Source organism: Cetorhinus maximus, chromosome 10 (genome assembly GCF_964194155.1).
Source record: "Cetorhinus maximus chromosome 10, sCetMax3.hap1.1, whole genome shotgun sequence".
Classification (NCBI taxonomy): domain Eukaryota; kingdom Metazoa; phylum Chordata; class Chondrichthyes; order Lamniformes; family Cetorhinidae; genus Cetorhinus; species Cetorhinus maximus.
Window position 1 is genome coordinate 30,860,396 of NC_135888.1, and position 20,331 is coordinate 30,880,726.

The window sequence follows — 20,331 nt, forward strand, 5'->3', positions numbered from 1 at the left end:
TCTTTCAATCTTCTGACAGCAGAAGATTGTTGCAAATGCTTCAGCTGTGTCTTTTGCACTGACATGGGATGTTTGTGGAGCCTCCTCCTCTGGTTAGTTGTTTAATTGTCCACCACCATTCACAAGTTGGATGTGGCAGGATTGCAGACTTTGATCTGATCTGTTGGATTTGGGATTGCTTTGCTCTGTTATCCCATGCTGCATCCACTGTTTGGAAAGCATGTAGTCCTATTTTCAGCTTCACTAGGTTGGCACCTCATTTTTAGATATTCCTCATGCTGTTCCTGGCATATTCTCCTGCATTCCTCATTGAACCAGGGTTGATCCCTGGATTGATGGTAATGGTAGATTGAGGCATATGCTGGGCCATGAGGTTACAGATTGTGGCTGAATACAATCCCACTCCTGCTGATGGCCCACAGTACCGCATGGATGCCCAATTTTGAGCTGCTAGGTCTGTTCCAAATCTAACCCATTCAGTACGGTTGTGGTGCCACACAACAAAATGGATGATATCCTCAGTGGGAAGATGGAACTTAGTCTCTATAACGTCTGTGCAGTGGTCACTCCTGCTAATAGTATCATGCATTGATGCATCTGTGACATGTAGATTGGTGAGGGTGAGGCCAAGTAGGTTATTCTCTCTTGGTTCTCCCACAAGTGTGAAACCTTGTCGTGGTGGTACTGAGCAACTTTTGGTGATTGGTGTCATTGATGTCCCCCACACAGAGTACATTCTGTGTCCTTGCCACCCTCAGTGTTTCTTCAAAGTAGTGTTCAACATGGAGGAGTACTGATTCATCAGCTGAGGGAAGGTGGTAACCAGGAGGAAGTTTCCTTGACCATGTTGATGTCATGAGACTTCATGGGGTCTGAAGTTGATGTTGAGGAATCCCAAGGTCACTCCCTCCCGATTGTATAACACTGTGCTGCCACCTCTCATGGGTACGACCTGCCAGTGGACCTGGACATACCCAGAGATGCTGATGGAGGAGACTGGGACATTGGATGTAAGGTATGATTTGATGACTTTGACTATGTCAGGCTGTTGCTTGACTCATGGGTGGGACAGCTCTCCCAGTTTTGGAACAAATCCCCGGATGTGAGTGAGGAGGACTTTTCAGGATCAACTGGGCAGGGTGTGCCTTTGTCATTTTCGTTCCTTATACTGATGCTGCCTGCTCCATTGGTTTTATTCTTATTCTGCTCTTGATACAACTAAGTGACTTGCCAGCCCATCACAGGGATCAGTTAAGAGTCAACCATGTTGCTCTGAGTCTAGAGTCACAGGTAGGCCAGACTGGGTAAGGATGGCAAATTTCCTCCCCTAAAGGACATTGGTGAACCAGGTAGGTTTCTAGAGTAATCCTATGGTTCCATGATCATTACTGAGACTGGCTTTTTATTCCAGAGTTATTATTAATTGGAATTAAGTTCCACCAGCTACATAAAACAATGAAGACTGCTGAATGTACTGAATCAACTTTTGGACATTTACCCACAAGTACAGATGGCTCTTTGCTGCCTCCAAGAGGAATAGAATGAATTGCCAAGCAATACTGTATACCCATTGTGAGGAAGGTGCTGGAAGACACTTTATCTTCAGTTGTAAAATGCCAGATGGCTGTTGCAACATGTAGTCCTACTGCTAAGTGTTTGCCCAGAGGCTGGTGTATGTGTGTGCGTGGTGTGTATGAGTGTGTGTATATGTAAATCACAGATATTAGAATGTAAAAAAATACATTCACTTGATCTGCATTACATGACCAGGTCTTTATTTTAACCAAGATTCTTCTCAATTCTAAACTTGGACATTTTGTGTTCACAGTTTCCTTCATGGTTCAAGGTAGAAAACACTATGTTTTAGAGTGAAAATAATCAAATTATAATTCTTTTCAAAATCTAATGGAGCCAGTTTGAATACCGTCATTCTTAACCAAATAGTGAATAAGCATATTGTTCATTTACATTAGGATGGGTTTTGTAATGAGGAACAAAACTTTAAGAGAAGGTTAAATATATTTTTGCAGCACTACTTAATGTTAAATAAAATAGGCTCTGCTTAAATAACATTACTTCTTTCTTCAGAACTTCCTGATTCCCTTTTTCTGTCCTTTCTCCAATCCATGCAGTCAAAATGAATGCATCCACTCAAACCGCTCGCAGTACAACACAGAATAAACATTGGACCACAGCAATGTTTCTAGTACAGAGTTTCACTTGTCACACTGACACTAGCCTCACATCATTGGACATCTATTTGAATAGTGAACTCTGCAACGACCAGTCAATGTCATGCCAACAAATGAGTGAAACTAGAGTTGTTGCTAAGACCTCCGAAAGGGGGTTATTGTACAGACAGACATGCAACCAGCTTTGATAGAAAATATTGAAAATTTCCAAAGAAAGACTAGGTACAATGGAACAGCAGAGGGGAGAACTGTTCCATCAGGAGGGGGGTCTTGACAAAAACACTGAGTATTTGGCTAATAGTTGGAGGTGCCAGGACACCTAGGTTCAAAGTGCTCCTTGTTCACAAAGCCCTGTGGCCGACCCAGGGTCGCAAATTCTCCAAGTAGGACAGTTTCAACACTGGCACTTTTCCATCCAATTCTGAATTTCCTTTGTGGCAGTGCAAATGGCAACAATAATTTAAAGAATATTTTTGAAATCAGCACTTGCACAGAACTTGAAGCCTCATGTATGTCTATATAAAGGAAGTCCTTTTGAGGAATCAGAAATGTAACCATGCATCATCATTCTTTACTAAAAGCTATATGTTGCATTAACATTCCCCTGTTGACTTCAATCATTATTGTATACAGCTAGAATAGTAATTAAGGAATGGATTCAAATATTTATTCAGCACAGTGCTTTCTAACAATTTAAGTGAATTAGAAGTACTATAATTAATATATAATTACAAGAACTGCTGAAAGACATGAATCATTAAAATGCAGAAATAAAGCTGTGGTTAAAAAATCCCAACTGTATAAATACAGAGTGCATTTTGAGGCCTCTGTTGAAAGTTAGCATCTTTTTCAATTAGATGTGTTAATGTCTAGTATATAAGTCTCCTTAATGCAGACTTTTCCTTACTGTTGTTGGTACCTATACTAGTCTCACTAACAGAGTTCTTCTGGAACAGCAACTAATACATTGCAGGGAGACATATGGGTATAAAAACAAAATGTTGGAAATGTATCCTAAATTCTGAAGAAGAACCTGGGGTGACAGCCGCATTTCAAACTTATGGGGTTGAAACTTCTGATGAGAGGCAATTACTCCGCCCTTAATTTTTTTACCTTGCACAGGCGCTCCACATTCCTAGCCTCGACTTCTGAACCGAACCTGTTGGAAATGCGGAGTGTTCCTGTTCTCAGTACCCTCCCTCGTACTGCAGGATTGTAGGTCAAAGCCAAGCCATGCCCCATTTTTACAGCACTAGCTGCCTTATTTTGGTAAGTCTTCATTCACCGACACACTGAAAAGCTTTGAGACATGTAGCTGGATCGGGTGCCAGGATGGCAGGTGGCAGGGTAGGTCGGGTGCCAGCTGGGTAGGGCGGCAGGCAGTAGGGTGGATAAGGTGCCAGCTGAGTAGGGTGGTGAGATCGGGTGGGGGAGTCAGAGTGTTGGGGGAATTCAGAGGGTCGGAGGGGGGGGTTGGAGGGACAGGGGAGAGTCAGAGGGTTGGGAGGGGGAGTCGGAGGGTGGGGGTCAGTCGGAGGGTCGGGGTGGGGAGTCGGATGGTTGAGGGGTAGTTGGGTGGGAGTAGGAGGGCCGAGGAGGTAGTCAGCTCAGTGCACTCCTCCATTTCTGCCCTCTTGAGCTTTCCCATTTTCCACTATTGGAAACCGTTAATTCTTTCAAAGAGCCAGCACAGGCATGGCAGGCTTCTGCCTGTATGACTCTAACTGTAAATTTATCATTAGTAAAACAGTACTTCCGAGAGCCACTGTTTAGCGAGTGGACAGGCTGAGGAGGAGGTAGCAGTGGCCAGAATTTTCTGGCCCAGTTGGTACAGGCATCATGGCGGACAGTGGGGGGAACAATATGGCAAGAAGACCAAAAATCGGTTTTACGCTGTTGTGAAAGCAGCTTGCGATCGTCCGCTGCACCCGTCAATGGCGGGCCGCATTTCCCACCGCCGGACGTCAGGAATGGCATTTTAATACATTTGCATCTAATTATAAGCCCTGCCCCACGTCAAATTTACCACCCACGTCAACGTGACTTCAGAACGGCGTGCTGCATGACTGCCTTTAAAAGGCGTGCACCTGGCGAGCTGAACAACGGGGGGACCTCGGAGGTGAGTGCACACAACCTTGAGCAGCGCTCGTGGGAATCACCCGCAGGACATCAAGGAAGAGGTGCCACACGTTGGTGGTGGGCACAGGCAAGTCGCTTTTTCTCAGCTGGCTTTCAGTGTGGTGCCAAGGTAAAGGCCCCAGCGCGGGTCAGGTCAGGGTGCAGGGGGTGTAGGGCAGCAGAGACTGAAGGAAGTACACAAGCACATGCCGGGGTGGTCGGGGTAAAGTGGGGGCGGGGTGAGGGAAGCGGCCATGCACTTGGAAAAGCCTGCCAAAAGTGAGCATTCTTCCGCAGCTGAGACCGTTCGGCTGCAGCTCCAGCAACATGCTTGGAGTCGGGCCTCTCAGGCTTTTTGCCCACTCAGGCAATGCAAAAGCATAGAAGTGCCACTAAAAGCTCCAGAAATTTTCACCCCTTGGGCGCAGACAGCAAATTAATGTGCATTTTAGGGGGCAGGAGAGCAATTGGCCGACTGGGCAAGTTGTAGAAACCCCTTGTGAAAGCTGGCCATGGCGCAGTCACTGGTGGAGGTGCTCAGAGCCCCTAGCAAGGTCTTTATTAAGGTTTGGCCCAGTCTTCCCCTTGGTTCAAGCTAACATCGCAGCCTTGCAGTGTGGGTTAGGAGAATGGCTGCGCTTGAGCTGAGAGCACAGCATGCAGTCCAGTGGCCGAAGCTGCCACCAATTGGTCAGGTAGACTGGGGTGGAGGTGGGTGGGGTTTCGGACAGCCAATGAGTGTACTACACACCGGCCATCCAGGTGGTGGCCAGCACTCTCCTGAATGTATGAAGGGACCTTCAAACTTAACCGAGAGAGGTTTTAGGACACGTGCTCACCCACACGTCTCTCTCTCTCTTTAAGCTTGCAGGAGGAGAACATCAGGATCATAGAACCTGATGATTTAGCGGTATGCCTCATGGCTTACAGAGACCAGAGGAGAAGAAGGGAGTGGCAGAGGTGCCCGGCTTGGCAAAGGGAGGAGCACCTCCCTCAAGGTGAAGGGGCAACAGGGCCTGCTGCACACACAACTGATGATCCACAGAGAGCTATCGCACGTAGGTGCCTTGCTAGACCAAGGGTTTTTAGATGGCGCTTGTCATAGCCGCAAGGTTCATGGAGGATGATGACGAGGTGCAGTGAGGATGCTCCATAGATCTTCACATTGTCTCTGTGAATGTCTGACTGCTGTTTGGCTGAGGGAAGCTCACTTGCACCCTCAGGAGCACAGCGTCACCAGTCACAGATGTGGAAGAGATGGGGGGCCAAACCCACCTCAAAGGTGCTGAGGGCATACAGAGAGAATGACAGAACTCTGTGACACCTGCCCACGACATTCTGGCAGCAATGACAAGCACCATCGAGGCGCAGGCATCAGTAATGTGTCCAGGGAGTGGGAAGCCCTGGACTGAGACACCTGCCTTTATCTTGTGCAGAAAACAAGGTTTCACATTTGAGTGACACAAACACTGCTCATCAGAACAAGGAGCCATAGGCAAAGAGGCATTCTCCGGTGATTATTTACAATAGTGAACATTATGTACAAGTGGTTAACACCTGTTCCCAGTCTGTACAACTACATCTGCTTAACCTTCCTAACCCTGCCGCTACGTCTTGATGTTCCCCCAACATCCACAGCGGAGATGGAGGCAGCCTGTTGACTGCGATGCCCTGTCTGTGATTACCTTGGCGGGCGTCCTCTGGAAGACCAAGACTTGGAAGACCCCGGCCTGCTTTTGGGGTCCTGCTGTGTGGCAGTGGCACCCTCCTCGGCCTGTGGAGCTGGAGCTGCTGAGGTCACAGAAAGAGGGGATTCGGATGGGCCGGACACTCCCGGAGCCACCTGGAAGGATGACCACAGGGTGTGCACCTGCTGATCCTCCTCCTTATGGGTGCCTTAGGGCCCTGGCTGACTCCTTGAGGAGAAGGAGAAGCTGGAGTGAGATCGAGCTATCCCGCATCCCTCTCACATTGGCACAGTCGGAGGCCACTTTTGGCGTCAACAGTGGAGTTCAGCCCACGCAGCAGTGCAGGACCAATATCCAAGACCAAGGTCTCCATGGCGGTCGCCATCCTACCAGTGTTGACCTCAGTACTCCTCCATCGTGTCTTGCAATCTGAGGAGTGTAGTGGACATTCCTTCCTGTTGTTCCCGAGCTTGCCTTTGCAGCTGCAGCAACTGTGACATGATCGAATCCAGAGGCTCGTCACCTGACTCAGACTCAGCAGATTTCTGGCCTCCAGCAGCCCTCCGCGTGCCAGACACCTGGGAAATCCCTGCCACCACCTGCTGTGGATCAGACAGTGCGATTTGCTCACAAGATTGTGACCCCCGAGGCTACTCTAGAATTACATCCCATCGAGGTGTGTGTCTCTGCGCTGGTGGAGGGTGTGGGTGAGCGCTGTGATGGGACTTCAATGAGGGCGTCATCAGATTCTTCTTCCGAGATGTCTTCGGGACTTGAGTTGAGGACCTGGCTCAAGGGCCCCCTTGGCTGCTTCCCAGGGGCACCTGCGAAAGCAAGGAGAGATAATTGGTGCATGGCAGGGTACTGCGGAACAGGGGAAGCGACTCACAGCACATTTGTCTGATGGATGTTACACTGCTAGATCCTCACTTGGTAGATCACCACTGACTTCACCATCAGCACAGGACCAGTCCAGATCGTCACTGGCCAGCTGGATTACTCTACTTTCAATGTCTGTGAGGACCTTGATGTCGGGCATTCCTCCACCGGTCTGCGACCTCTCCCTTTTGTTGTGTGCCAGCTTGTCCTGCACAAAGATAGATAGAGAGAGTGTAAGCAGGATGCCTGCCAGGCCAGATGACAAGGATGCCTGGCATGTCTGGGTAGTGAGTGGTGCCATGGACAGGATGAGGACAAGGCAGGGCAGATGAAGGTGTGTATGAGAAAGGGAATGGTGATGCCCCTTGCACTGGCAGTGAGTGAGATCCCTGTGGATGTGTGATGAGTTTGTGAGTGTGTGAGTTGAGAGTGATAAGAAGAGTGACTTACCCTGGTGGAACGGAGGAGATCATTCATCCTCTTTGGGCACTGGGTGGTTGTCCTCTTTTGCAGGGCATTGGCGCTGAACACCGCTGCCACCGCCCCCCATGCGGATTGCTGACCTTGCTTGTTGGTCTAGGCCCAGAGCAGGGGGTTGAGGATTTCACAGCGGGCCTCCACTACATCCAGTAGGCGCCCGAGGGAGGGGTTGCTAAATTTGAGGGCAGCATGTTTCCTCCCTTTGGCAGCCATGACTTTGCAGCAGCTTCCGATCCCCTAGAGAGAGCTAGCCTTGTACAAGGGCACCCTTCACATGTAGTGCCCGGATTACTGAAGACCTGAGGTGACGGCGGGGCGGGTGAATCCTAGGCTGCCCCACCAACAATCTGATGTGTTTCCCAGGAATGCATTATTAATAAGGCAGGATGTGCCGGGAATGGGACAATATAGCCTGAAAACCCGCCATTGGTGCCAGCGGGTAAAACATCCTTTTTCCAGTGCGCTACCGCATTTAGTGCAAATCTGGGATGATTCCATCCAGTGTCTTCCTGTTCACATCCAGCCTGATCCAGTTCCTCAATGTTTTGTCTATGACATCTGCCTTCCCAGGTTTGAGGGAGATAGGACTCAACATTCAACAGAAAAAATACATATAAAAACCTCTCAACAAGCAGTCCATGGCTAAGATGGGATACCTCTTGTAAATCTTCATTGAATATCCAGTAAATTTATTTTAATTCATTTACCAAATTGTGTCAAATACATACCATTATAGATTAGCATTTATAGGATTGTTGAGTTTTTTTCATTCATTCATGGGATGTGGGCTTCACTGGCTGGGCCAGCATTTATTGCCCATCCTTTGTTGCCCTTGAGAAGGTGGTGGTGAGCTGCCTTCTTGAACTGCTGCAGTCCATGTGGTGTAGGTCCCTGTTAAGAAGGGAGTTCCAGGACTTTGGCCCAGCGACAGTGAAGGAACGGCGATATATTCCCAAATCAGGATGGTGAGTGACTTGGAGGGGAACTTCCAGGAGGTGATCTTCCCATCTATCTGCTGCCCTTATCCTTCTAGATGGTAGTGGTCGTTGGTTTGGAAGGTGAGATGGCAGAGAGAAGAGATATGTTCTACTAAACTACACCTACTAAAGTTATTAAATTTGAATCAAACTAGATTTCTTTCAGAGCACCACAGCCTCCCCTCCCCTTCCCTTCCATAAACTCGGAAATACTTAAGTTAAAATACTCCTTCCATTCCTGTATAAAGTAGTCAACATTGAAAGGAAGCAAATCCGTCACAAACAGGGGCCTTTTTGTAAGACAGCTTGCATTTGCATTACATCTTTAACATAGAAAGTCATTGCACAATGCCTCCGAGTTGTAAACAGACACAAATTAACACCAAGTTGAATTGGATGCCAAGCTTAAGAATGAGAGTGGGAAGAGTGACCAAAATCTTGGTCAAAGGTAGATTTTATGAGGGGCAAGAAAGGAGGATGAGGAGCTGGAGGAGTTTAAGGAAGACATCCCAGAGCAGGCTGAAGAGGTCAACAGTGATGGGATTAAGACATACAGAGCGCACAATATCTGTTTGATGCTTTATTGGCTGGTTTCAGTAGATGGCAGCAAACCATCAATTGCGATGTGTCATAAAAGAAATTTATCGGTGGAAAGTCGGAAGTAGAAAAGTCTAAGATTTTGATCCCTTCCCCCCTTCCCCACCCCGCCCCCACTAGGGCTATCTGACCCTTGTTTGTCCTGCTTGCTACCCTTAATGTTCCCATTAGCACATTCCTTAGATAATATCACCACTGTCAACACCCCTTTGTCCTTTTGTCTATGACATCTTTGGTAATCTGTTCTTTGCCTTCACCTCTCACTGGCCCTCTATCGAGCTCTACCTGTCCCACCCCCCTCTACCAGCTTACATTTTACCCCATTTCTCTATTTCCTTAGTTCTGATGAAGGGTCATACGGACTCGAAACGTCAACTGTCTTCCTCTCCGCAGATGCTGTCAGACCTGCTGAGTTTTTCCAGCTATTTTTGTTTTTGTTCTAGATTTCCAGCATCCGCAGTATTTTGCTATTAAATACCAGACGTGTTCATCAGACAGAGCTTTTATAGCTGGAGTCTATCCACCTACTAAAGTAATTAAATTTGAATCAAACTAAATTTCTATCAGAGCATCACAGCCTCCCCTCCCCTTCCTTCCATAAACTCGGAAATACTTAAGTTAAAATACTCCTTCCATTCCTGTATAAAGACGGTTTGGACTCGTAACCACAAGTAACTTTACATCCTCCCACCGTCTCCCCATCCCCCGCATTGAATAATTTTTGGTTTTCCAGTTAAATATTGGCTAGCTATGGATTTATTTTATGATTATGTTTCCATAATATTCCTGCGAAGAGTTAAGCTGATGTTTTTGCTTGTACTTATACTAGTTCAGCAACCATGGATGGAATTTAATGCCCTCCCGCCATGGCAGGTTTGGTAGCAGGGGGTGGGCAGGAGGGTGGCAGGTAGAGACCCTGCTGCCTTCCCGCAACGGACTTAATCAAAGTGAAGGCAGGAAGATGGCGGGCTCCCACTCACCACGGGCAAGAGCATTAAATTCTGCCCATGGTTGCTGAATTAATATACATACAAACAAAAACTTCATTTTAAATCCCCACCTGATTGAAGTGGTCCCTGGTGGTCTAGTGGTCAGGATTCAGCGCTCTTACCGCCACAGCCTGGGTTTAATTCCTGATTAATTAGGTTTATAAAATTATGATAGGGTAGATGGGAAGGAACTTTTCCCCTTGGCGGAGGGATCAATAACCAGGGGGCATAGATTTAAGGTAAGGAGCAGGAGGTTTAGAGGGGATGTGAGGAAGAATTTTTTCACCCAGAGGGTGGTGGGAATCTGGAACTCACTGCCTGAAGGGGTGGGAGAGGCAGAAACCCTCATAACATTTAAGAAGCATTTGGATGTGCATTAGCGATGCCATGGCATACAAGGCTATGGGCCTAGTGCTGTAAAATGGGATTAGAATAGTTAGGTACTTGTTTGACCGGCACAGACTTGATGGGCTGAAGGGCCTTTTTCTGTGTTGTGGACCTCTATGACTCGAAGTACCCAGCATCAGGAAGGGGGCAGGGGGTGCTACTGTGAACTGCCCCCCGCCCTTGCTGCCGAGCCCTGCTACCCCACATCTCGTCACCAATCGCCTGCGGCCTGGGTCCATGACAATCCTGGTCCTCGGGTGGGTGTCGTACCGGCAGCAGCCACCTCCTTCCCAGTGGCGCTGCTGTTCAATAGAGCTACCGGCCTCAGATTGTCCAGCAGCTTTTGGCGAGTTGAACTTCCACCCACGGTGTCCTTGATCCCGGGGAACGCCTGTAGCTGTCCATTTAAGTGCCTGAGCGGCACATGATGTGGCGGCATTTGCCGAAAAGAAGCAACAGGGTGCTCTTGCCTGCTCTCCAGGTGGGCGAGCCCCTTCTTTGCCTCCATTAAATCCAGCCCTATATATCTGTTGAGACTAAGTTAGCAGTCCACAGTTGGACAGCCCAGTAATGAGCCCTCTTGAATATTGTGGAATACTTTATCATTAAAGATCAAACATCTGAGCCAGGACTTTTCCCTCGTCAGGTGGGATCAGCAGGGGCAGGCAGGAAACCAACCGCTGTCCGCGATCGGGTCCGAACCACGATTTCATGTGAAACGTGTGCTTCAGTGCTGCCTGCGTGTGTGTGTGGGGTGAGGGGGTGGGGGGAGGAGGGCAAGAGCGCAAGTTTGTGCATGCACGCGGGTGCGCACTGGAAAAGCTCCCTGAGGCACAGAGCTGCCTCAGGGAGATGAAGAGTTTTGAAAATTAAAAATAAAGGTTTTTAAAATGTTTCACAAAATGTCCCCACCATGTGACTCTGACTTATGATCAGGGACATGTTAGAAATTAGGGTGAAATTTAAAAAATGTTTTCAGTGACTGATCAAAACCTCATCCCGCCCGTGGATGAGATTTTGCAAAAAAATGTAAAGGCCACCTGGCCCTTTTGCCTGCCTGCCAGCCGTAAGCTTGGACGGGCAGCGAAAAACTTATCTCAGTTACATTTTTAATGGCCTTAATGGGGCTTTTAATTGTCGGCGGGTGTGCTGGCGACTCCCATGCACACCCACCGACTGAAATATCGCGCGGCATTTCACGCTCGAGCGGGTCAGGCGTGCGCCCGCCCGCTCAGCAAAAAATCCTGCCCCTGGTTACTTCCATTTTAGCATTTTAAATTTCCTTGGTGTTATTTGTGATAGGCTCAGTTCTTGCAGCAGCCTGTGAATTCCAGATATCAAGCGTGCATTTTAAAGTCAGCAAATGATAAAAAAAATAAGTCAAACTATTTAAGATAGTATTCCCTGCCACACTTTTGTAGGAGAAGCATATATAAAATACTTGTATTGCTTATTTGTGTGACAGAGGTTGTCAAAACAAAACAATGTTAGGTTTTATAAACAGCATAGAGTAGAAAAAAAACAAGAAAATAGTCATTAAAAATAAGATATGGGAAAAGAAACTTCCAGGACTCGAGCACACAATCCAGGGTGACACTTAAATGCAGAAATGAGAGATTGCTGCATTATAGGAAATGCCATCTTTTGAATAAGACATTAAACCATTGGCCTAGCTACTTGTTCAGGGAGCGGCAAAAGATATTACGACACTACTTGGGTTCAGTAAGACTGACAGCTCTTCCGTTGAAAATAGTGCAGGTCTTGAGGTGATTTTTTTTTATTAAGGGCAGAGAAAATAACTCAATCTCCAGGAATCTGATTTTCAGGTGACTTTGGGCCATATGGCACTTAAATTTTGGGATGTCAATCTATGCCAGCAGGTTATTCATGTTAGCTCAGGCAATTCACTCAAGCTGGTCTTCTGTGTAGGGGAGGAGTTATGTAAGTGAGCAGCTTGCTTCACCTTGAAGCGTTGCAATCACTTGGAAATTTGCCTGTACCAAAATATGTTTAAAAAAAAAGTGGCGTCGAACAGTTATGGGTGAATTTCCTGTTAAAAATGGTGCAATGTCTCACTTGTGCCATAACTTCACCAAACCTTCCAAGGAATTCTAGGCCTTTAGCTACAGTTGCAAAAAAAACTGTAAACATATCATCCTGAGCCCTTCTGAAGCAGTAGATTTACACGCAGATGCAGTGGCTGTCCAATTGACCTCAGGGGTTGAACCTTCAGCGAGTGGGGGCGGGGCAGCAAGGCAATCGTCCGATAAACGAGGGGCACAGTGCCCCCCTGCCCTACCCCCCTGCCTGGCCTGCTCACCAGCAGCGGTCTGGGGATCTCTTCCAGTAGCCATGTTTGACAGCCTTTAAAAGGCTGCAGCAGCTTTTTTAAACAGGCTGCCTTTGGACCCGGCTGTCATTGCAGTCCCGCCGCCGCCCGCCCACTCCCGCTGTCCTTGGGAGGCATGATTCACGCTGGGTGGGCCTTAATTGGCCCGCCTGTGTAAAATGGCGGCACGGACCTGATCGCGGGCAGCGATCGGGTCCACTCCCGCTCTGCCTGCCCACCAGCCAGAAAATTCTGCCCAGTGTGTCTCTAGGTCTAATTATTACTAGACTTTTGATATTGTGTATACGTTCATCATCAGTTAGGAAGTCCAACTCGTTGTAAAACGCGAATGACCAGGAGAAATTTTCTTTCTCAGAGGGTCGTGAGTCTTTGGAACTCTGTTCCTCAAAAGGCGGTGGAAGCAGAGTCTTTGAACATTTATAAGGCAGAGCTAGAAAGATTCTTGGGGAAGAATTTTCGGGTCAGCGAGTGGGGGCAGGGCCCGCTCGCCGACGTGTAAAATTACACGTTTAGATTTTCAGTTGTCGGCTGCGCGCCCGCTGAACTGTCAAAGGCCTATTAAGGCCATTAAGAAAGTAATTAAAGTCGTTAAGAATGCTGCCCGTCCAACCTTAAGGTTGGGGGGAGCAGGCAAAGAGCCCAGGTGGCCTTCACATTTTTCATGAAACTTCATCCACAGGCGGGATGAGGTTTCATGAAGGGCTTACAAATTAAATAACGTTTTTCATTAATTTTCATTGACATGTCCCAGCTCACGTGCTACTGTCACATCAGGGGACATGTCCTAAAATTTTTTCTTTTCTTTATTTAAATTTTGTAATTTAAATAACTCATTGCTTCCTGGCGTGCATCACGCTGGGTGGGCCTTAATTGGGGGCGCCGATCGGAAACGCGACTGCCCTTCAACTTCACCCCCGGCAGGGAGAAAATTCAGCCCTTGGTTTTTACAGCCAATGAAAGACAATTACACTTTTCTAAATTCGTGTTTACATTTCTTTCAAATTCTTCTTTGGTTCATTTTACTCCTGTAAAATTTGTGCTTTCTGTTCACACGTTTTTGACATGCTTTTGTGTCAACTTTCTTGCTAAATCCCTTTGGTCTTATTTGTAATGGGTATTATCTCTGTCAGCTTGTTGTGCTGCAAGTAAATAACCCACTAGTCACAGTACAGTAAGTAGTTCAATTTTGTATTTCCCCAAATCCTCAACCTCTTCTCCTGCGGAGAAATTCTTATGTTGGAACCAACTCTACTTCTCTGGCTCCTTGCATTTAACTACTTAACCAGAAATAATAAGGATATAATATGCATTGTACAATGGGGTCTAAATTATATCTATGCACCCTAGTCCACTTATCCCTTGCACTCCAATCCTGTTTCACCTGAGCTCCCTTTGTGCAACTCGTATTAATTATAACAATTATAGACCGTATATAATCATGCAAATCTAGTGCTGTGTGACTGGCTGTCAGAAAAATATGAATCTGGCTAATGTAATAATTCTTCCACTCTATAGTCACACTCATTTTGCAAACATAATCTGTATGATTATCCTTGGCAGGGCATCCGATGGGCATTTATTGAAGATGTTCCCCACGTTAGGGAAAACACTCACCAAAATGGATCTTGTGCAATAATGTCTGATTGGTGCTTTTGGGATTTACTTAACTAATCTACTGATTTGCCTTCAGCTGAAAGGGCATTGGCCAACACTTGTCAATATTAAGTTTTTATAGCAATGATTTGAAGCCACGTTGTTGTGCTGTGCAAGTATTTTAATACTTCTAAAGTACATGTTATTTTCTTTTTAGGGGCTAATTCGGCAATTGTTGTTTGTTATGGGAGAACCAACTGCAGCCAAGGCACACTGCACAAGATACAGCCAAGCTTGCAGGGAGGCTTCTGATACTGAACCTGTCCTCAAAGACTCTGGATCTCATCAAGACAAGTATTTGCTACCAGTACAGTCTGAGGTATGTTAAACATTTATATTAATTAGCTGATTATAAAGGCAAGAGTTGATATCATACTTCACATCTGTTGCCAGCTCCTCTGTTGTCAGCCCTTCATTTGTTAATTGAGTAACTTTATAATACTCTTGATCATATTTCTGCTCTTGTCAATCTGACATTGATCTTATCTAGGACAAATGAGCAATGGGTGTGGTTACAGAAAGTCACATGCGCCTCAGCAGCTGTTGGGATGCATACAAATGGTACTGGAGAATTTTAGTCAGATTTGTGCCTCACGTATGGACACCCATAGTGCTTATGAATCCCAATAATTTTTTTTTCCCCTTGCTGAAACTGTAAGAAGGAATCTCTGGGAGGGATTATGGTTTCCGGATTTGGGAGCATTCATTAGTAAGCATGGAAGACACATGGAGATAATAATCACAATACCTTTGTTTTGCTGGCAGGGTGCAGAGTTAATTCCGATCATCCTTCTGCTCAAAACAACATCTGAAACCAAAGTATATTTGTTTTAACGTGTGTACTGTCATCCATCTTTGTAAATGTTTGACAGTCACTTAACCGCTCAAATGGTGCAAAACTTATATCAAAATTTAACTCCTCTTTGTCCATTGGATGACAAATAAGGGCCCAGATCTTCCAATCAGGATCAGAAACCCTTTTTTTCCTGACCCTGACCAGCAAAAAAAATGCACACTTAGTGTCCTCTGAATTTTCTGACTGACCCTTCTAATGGAGAATGGTTCAAAACCGATTGAGTGCAGCAAATCTGGTAGGGGGCCGTGCAGAGAATCTGCACAGAAACCGCGCCCCCTTTTTATGGCATGAGCTGCCATATTCCGGTAAGTAAAGTGTTTAAATGTCCCAGATCTTCTTAGAAAAGGTACGGAGGGGTGGGAAGTGTGTAAGATAAAGGGCTAGAGTGGCAGATGAATGAGGTGGGTAGGGTGGCAGGTGGGTCAGGTGGGGGAGATTTGTCAGGCCAGGGCTAGTCAGGCCGGATCTGGGAGGAGTCAGGTGGCCGGGTCACGTCAGCTCAGGTTGGGGGCCAGTCAGGTCAGGTTGGGATGAGTAGGAGGCTGGAGGGATAGTCAGGATGTTGGGTGGGGTGGTGGGGTGCAGGTGGCACCAGGAGCGTTAGTTGTATAGATACACAAGTGTTAGACTAGGTATTTTCCTGTCTAATATTTCCTGGGTAACTATTCAGGTAACTGAGTTGGAACCCTCTAAATTCTCCGATTCCAACTCAGAGTTGGAGTCCTTTTCGGAGGGTCCTGAAAAGCAGGGGAATTGCACATCAGAAGCTGAAACTTCCTTGGCAGTTCCCACGGAGCCCTTGCATTGGGATCTCTGATGCATCTTCCGGGATACATGTGGTCTCCGAAAGGTCTGGGTCATCATGATAAGGTGGTCATATAATAATTTCATATTTAAACTGGCAAATTTCCTTTGGAATCATCATTGGTCATCAGACAAACTGCCTGTGCCTATTGTTGTTTGAATATGTATTGCATGGAATTTGTTGACCTTTGCCCAGCAATCGTTGATGTTGGTTCTGCCATTTAAGAAGATAGGTGAACTTTGTTGTCTCCGCAATTTTGTAAGACTGAGAAACTTCTAGTGCCATCAGAATTTAGATGACAAATCAATAAGTGAGTTCCTCAGAGCACTGTTGAATCTACTGTTATTAAGTTTAATTACGATTGAAAACATGCCTGAAGAAAGATTAGCATCCCAGAATGAATACAGGTTTAATTCATGATGAAATCTGGTCAGAACCTCGACAATTGAAAAGCAGTCCTGCTGAGTCCATTATTGCCATCTCAGATAGTTAGACTGGCCTAAGTACTACTGCGTAAATAGCAGCTTCAGTATCTGCTAACTAAATAAGGATGGCAGAATGGCAATATTCCAAACTCCATAATTCAAATCTGAGGCAACAATTGATGGTTTCATCACTTCGTGGAACTGACTGAAGCCTTAATGGCACGGATTTTTGGCCTGAACAATGAAGGGAAAGGTTTTTGATGTTCACCTCATATGCAGTTGCCCAGAGACTTTTCACAGGCTGTTGTGGAGTTTTCCACTAATCTGGCATCTGTTCAATTGTGACATTATTTGCAGTGTATCTGTGGCCTATGAATAGATCAAACGCTGAGACTTTTCAACCAGTCAGACTGATGCTTTCTTGCTGAGACACGCAGGCTGCAAACCAGGAAGTATAAAACAGGAAATACAAATTACATTTAAATCATTCACATGGAGTGAATTAAAGTTTGGGAAAGAAAGATGAGATTAAAGGAAAGAAGAGAAGGACAAAGAAAAAGTTTGAAAAAATTATATCTCCAACATTAATTTTCTTCTGAAGGAATGTATCCCCACACTTGTAAAAATAAATGTTCAGTGCCGGAGAGGTTGTTTTGCAATAATTATCACCTTATCACATTGCTAAGAATTCACCTTACTCCTTAATGCACCAACCATAACTTTCTGCCATGCTTAGTGGGTAACTAGTGCACAAGTACTGCAACTTCAGACCTTTACTTCAATTTTAATGGTGGGCCTAGCAGCGAGGCACTGTTACAGCACAGACTGTGCAGGAGCAGGGTAACTCAGAACACACCTTCTGAACATTTATTAACTGTGCATGTGTAGATTCTGGAAGTTGCTGTCAGATCTAAACTAGAATAACTGAGCACTGTTAGCCTCACTGTTATTCTATGTACAAAATTCCAATTATTAGGACTACCAATTTTCATTTAATAGCAAGTTTGCATTAAAAATAAATGGTTTGGTAGATAGGGTAGATCTTCCCAAAGTAATGAGCTGGATCCGAAAATTGGAAAAGGTTAAGTCTGTCCTAGGAATCACGGGAGACTTATTATTTTCTTAGAATCAGCAAAGTGGCATTAAGTCTGTCCATAACTTAAATCATACAAGTAATTTTAACTTCTGCCAATTGTCTAAAACAGGCCCACAATGGATTGGTCACTGAGTACGCTCCTCTCAATTATTGGGCAAGTTGTATAATGGGCGATCTGATATCTCTCGCTTTCCAGCTGAACTTACTGCCTAAAGTGAAGAATCACATCCATGGAACTCTGATCCTAAACAATCTAGATAGCATAAATAATACTGAATCTAAGAAATCAAACTCTTTAAAACGAACCATCTACTCTAATTCCATTATCTCGTCCCTTTATCAAAATAAATACCTGATTTGCTTTTAAGGTAGAGAAGAAAGTTTATAACAATGACTTGCTTTCTTTGTATCTCAAAAGCAGTTGAATAAATTTTCACCATAGTTTGTTCTTGTTCTCAGATGACTGGTTCCATTCATAAATGTGGTGAGAGGCAGCACATTAAAGCACCAGAACCTTATTGTAAAACGTATTCCCGACCTGCACTCCATTTCCTCAAGTTTGCAGTTTTAGAAGCAGAGAGATTTAGGATTTTTTTCATGTTTTAAGCAGAAAAGAAAGTTCAATTTTATAATACCTGCTGTTAGCGCCTTTGAGATTCGAGTTTGGATTTGGAGGGGAGCCTCAAGCATCCTTGGAAATGATTATAAATTACATGTGAACAGCCTTAAACCTGGGTGTTTGGTCAAACAAAGTTCAAGGGGCTACCAGGTTTAAAAAGAGCATTTTGAACAGATTCCTTTAAGCCTTCGTATCTTCATTATGAGTAAAGTTTGAGGAAGATTTTAATGAATTGTGACAAGGCATCCAATAAATTTACTGTTTCCTTTGTAAATGATTATTTTAAGGGTTGAATTCAAAGTCTAAAGCTAATAGTAGATTTCTGATGTGACTAACTATTTTGTGGATATATATAGCCAAACAGATGATGTTTTATGAAATACTGAGTGTATTTGATTTGTTTAATCTGCAACAGAAATCAACTGCAGAGTACAACAACTTTGAAGTGGCTGTACAGAATGGTTTAATAATTGTAAGGGTGCAGTGTGCTGTTATGCTGGCCTTCCATAGTAAATATTTTGAGCATTCCTCTTTTGGTTACGTGTTATTTAACTCTTAGCCTTCTAAACGTAGGCATCTGCAGAGCATTCACAGACTTTCAGGGGCCTAAAGCTTTAATCGTTTTCCTCTCTTCCCATGATTTCACAAAGCTATTTCCTAGTAAAAATTAAGTCTGTTTTAATGCCTCACTTATACCACAGTTTCACAACAAGCTTTGACACTGAGCCACGGAGAGAGATATTTGGACAGGCGACCAAAAGCTTTGACAAAGCGTTAGGTTTTGAGGAGTTACTTAAAGGAAGACAGAAAGATTTAGGGAGGAAATTTCAGAACTCAGGGCCCAGGCAGCTGAATGCATGACAGCCAATGATAGAGCAATGAATATTGGGGAGGCATAGGAAACCAAAATCGGGGGAAGGCAGAGATTTCGAAGGATTGTAGGGAGGTTAGTGGTAGGAATTAAGGAGAAAGACTGTGGAGGGATTTGAAAACAAGGATGAGGATATTAAAATTGAGATTGGACTGGGAGCCAATGTACATCAATGAGCACAGGGGTGTTATATGAACAGGACTTGGTGTATGTGAGTTAGAATTCAGGCTGCAGAGTTTTGGATGAGTTCAAGTAGCTATTTCTGTGAGAAATTTGGAATTGTTGCATTAACTGGTGAGTGATACGTAATCAGTATACTTGCCTATTTTGAACTGGTGCTGAGAAACTATCTCACTCACATTTCTTTTGCTGGTTTTAAATGTCAAGTATATTCAGCTAAACTGGATCAAACTGCCAGGTGCTGAACCATAGGTTCTTGTGGCAGGAACTGGGCACGTGCCATTTTGTCAGAAAAAAGGACTCGAAAGTGACGATGTCACTTGAAAGCCTGAGATAAAAGAAATGACAGAATTGTGAACTAGGCGTCCACAAATTGCCTCTGTATATAGAAGCCTCTTAATGCAAAGATCCCACATCACCAAAAGCCTCTTCATTCAATTGCTCCAATTAAACAAAAACAATTAGAAGTACGCACCCTGATCCGAATTAGTAACTAAAGCAGTCTACCTTGACTGGGGAAGTTAAACCTACATGGTGAGTAACAGTTACAATACGGCAGCAGGAGAAAGGTGTGCAATTACTTATGAAATAATTTCCCAAACTATATTTCATCGATTTATGGAACATTTATACTTGCTATAGAAAGGCAAAGTGTCTGATTAACTATGGAAAGTATTAACCTCAACATAGTACACTGTTTCAGTCCTTTAACAAAGCTGTGAAAGTGTTTGTAATAACTGATTAGTGAGCTTATAATTACTAAACAGGCCAAAGATTAAAGTGATATATGGTACAAAGGGATAAGGACATGGTGTAATCACCTTCCAAACAGACTGATGTTGGATGACAAGATGGGATATTATGGTATGAAAGCTATAAATGGATAGCTATAATGATCCAATTGTGCATTCATTTAATAACTTTAATATATAGAGAATTCCGAGGTTGTGTAATGCATCTCCAAGATTAATGATTGAGGCATTCAATATTCAAGACTGGCTAATGAATGAAGAGAAAGGGGATTAAGGGATATGAAAACTCAACAGCTAAATGTGAATAGAACTATTTGGTAACCATCGACACAGAAACATTCTTGGGCCAAATGACTTTTTTCCTTTCATTCATCATTTGCTGCACCTCCATAACCAGCATCTCGCCTCCTCTGCTGG

At 44.8% G+C, this 20,331-nt stretch overlaps 1 protein-coding gene across 1 annotated transcript in view; it reads left to right on the plus strand.

Annotated features, from left to right (window-relative positions):
* The window catches only part of LOC144685615 (uncharacterized), a 449,474-nt gene that overhangs the window by 165,200 nt on the left and 263,943 nt on the right, over positions 1 to 20,331 (plus strand). Inside the window, exon 5 of the mRNA XM_078550317.1 lies at positions 14,468 to 14,629. Coding sequence (XP_078406443.1) covers positions 14,468 to 14,629 — 162 coding nt within the window. The remainder of the gene's footprint in view (positions 1 to 14,467; positions 14,630 to 20,331) is intronic.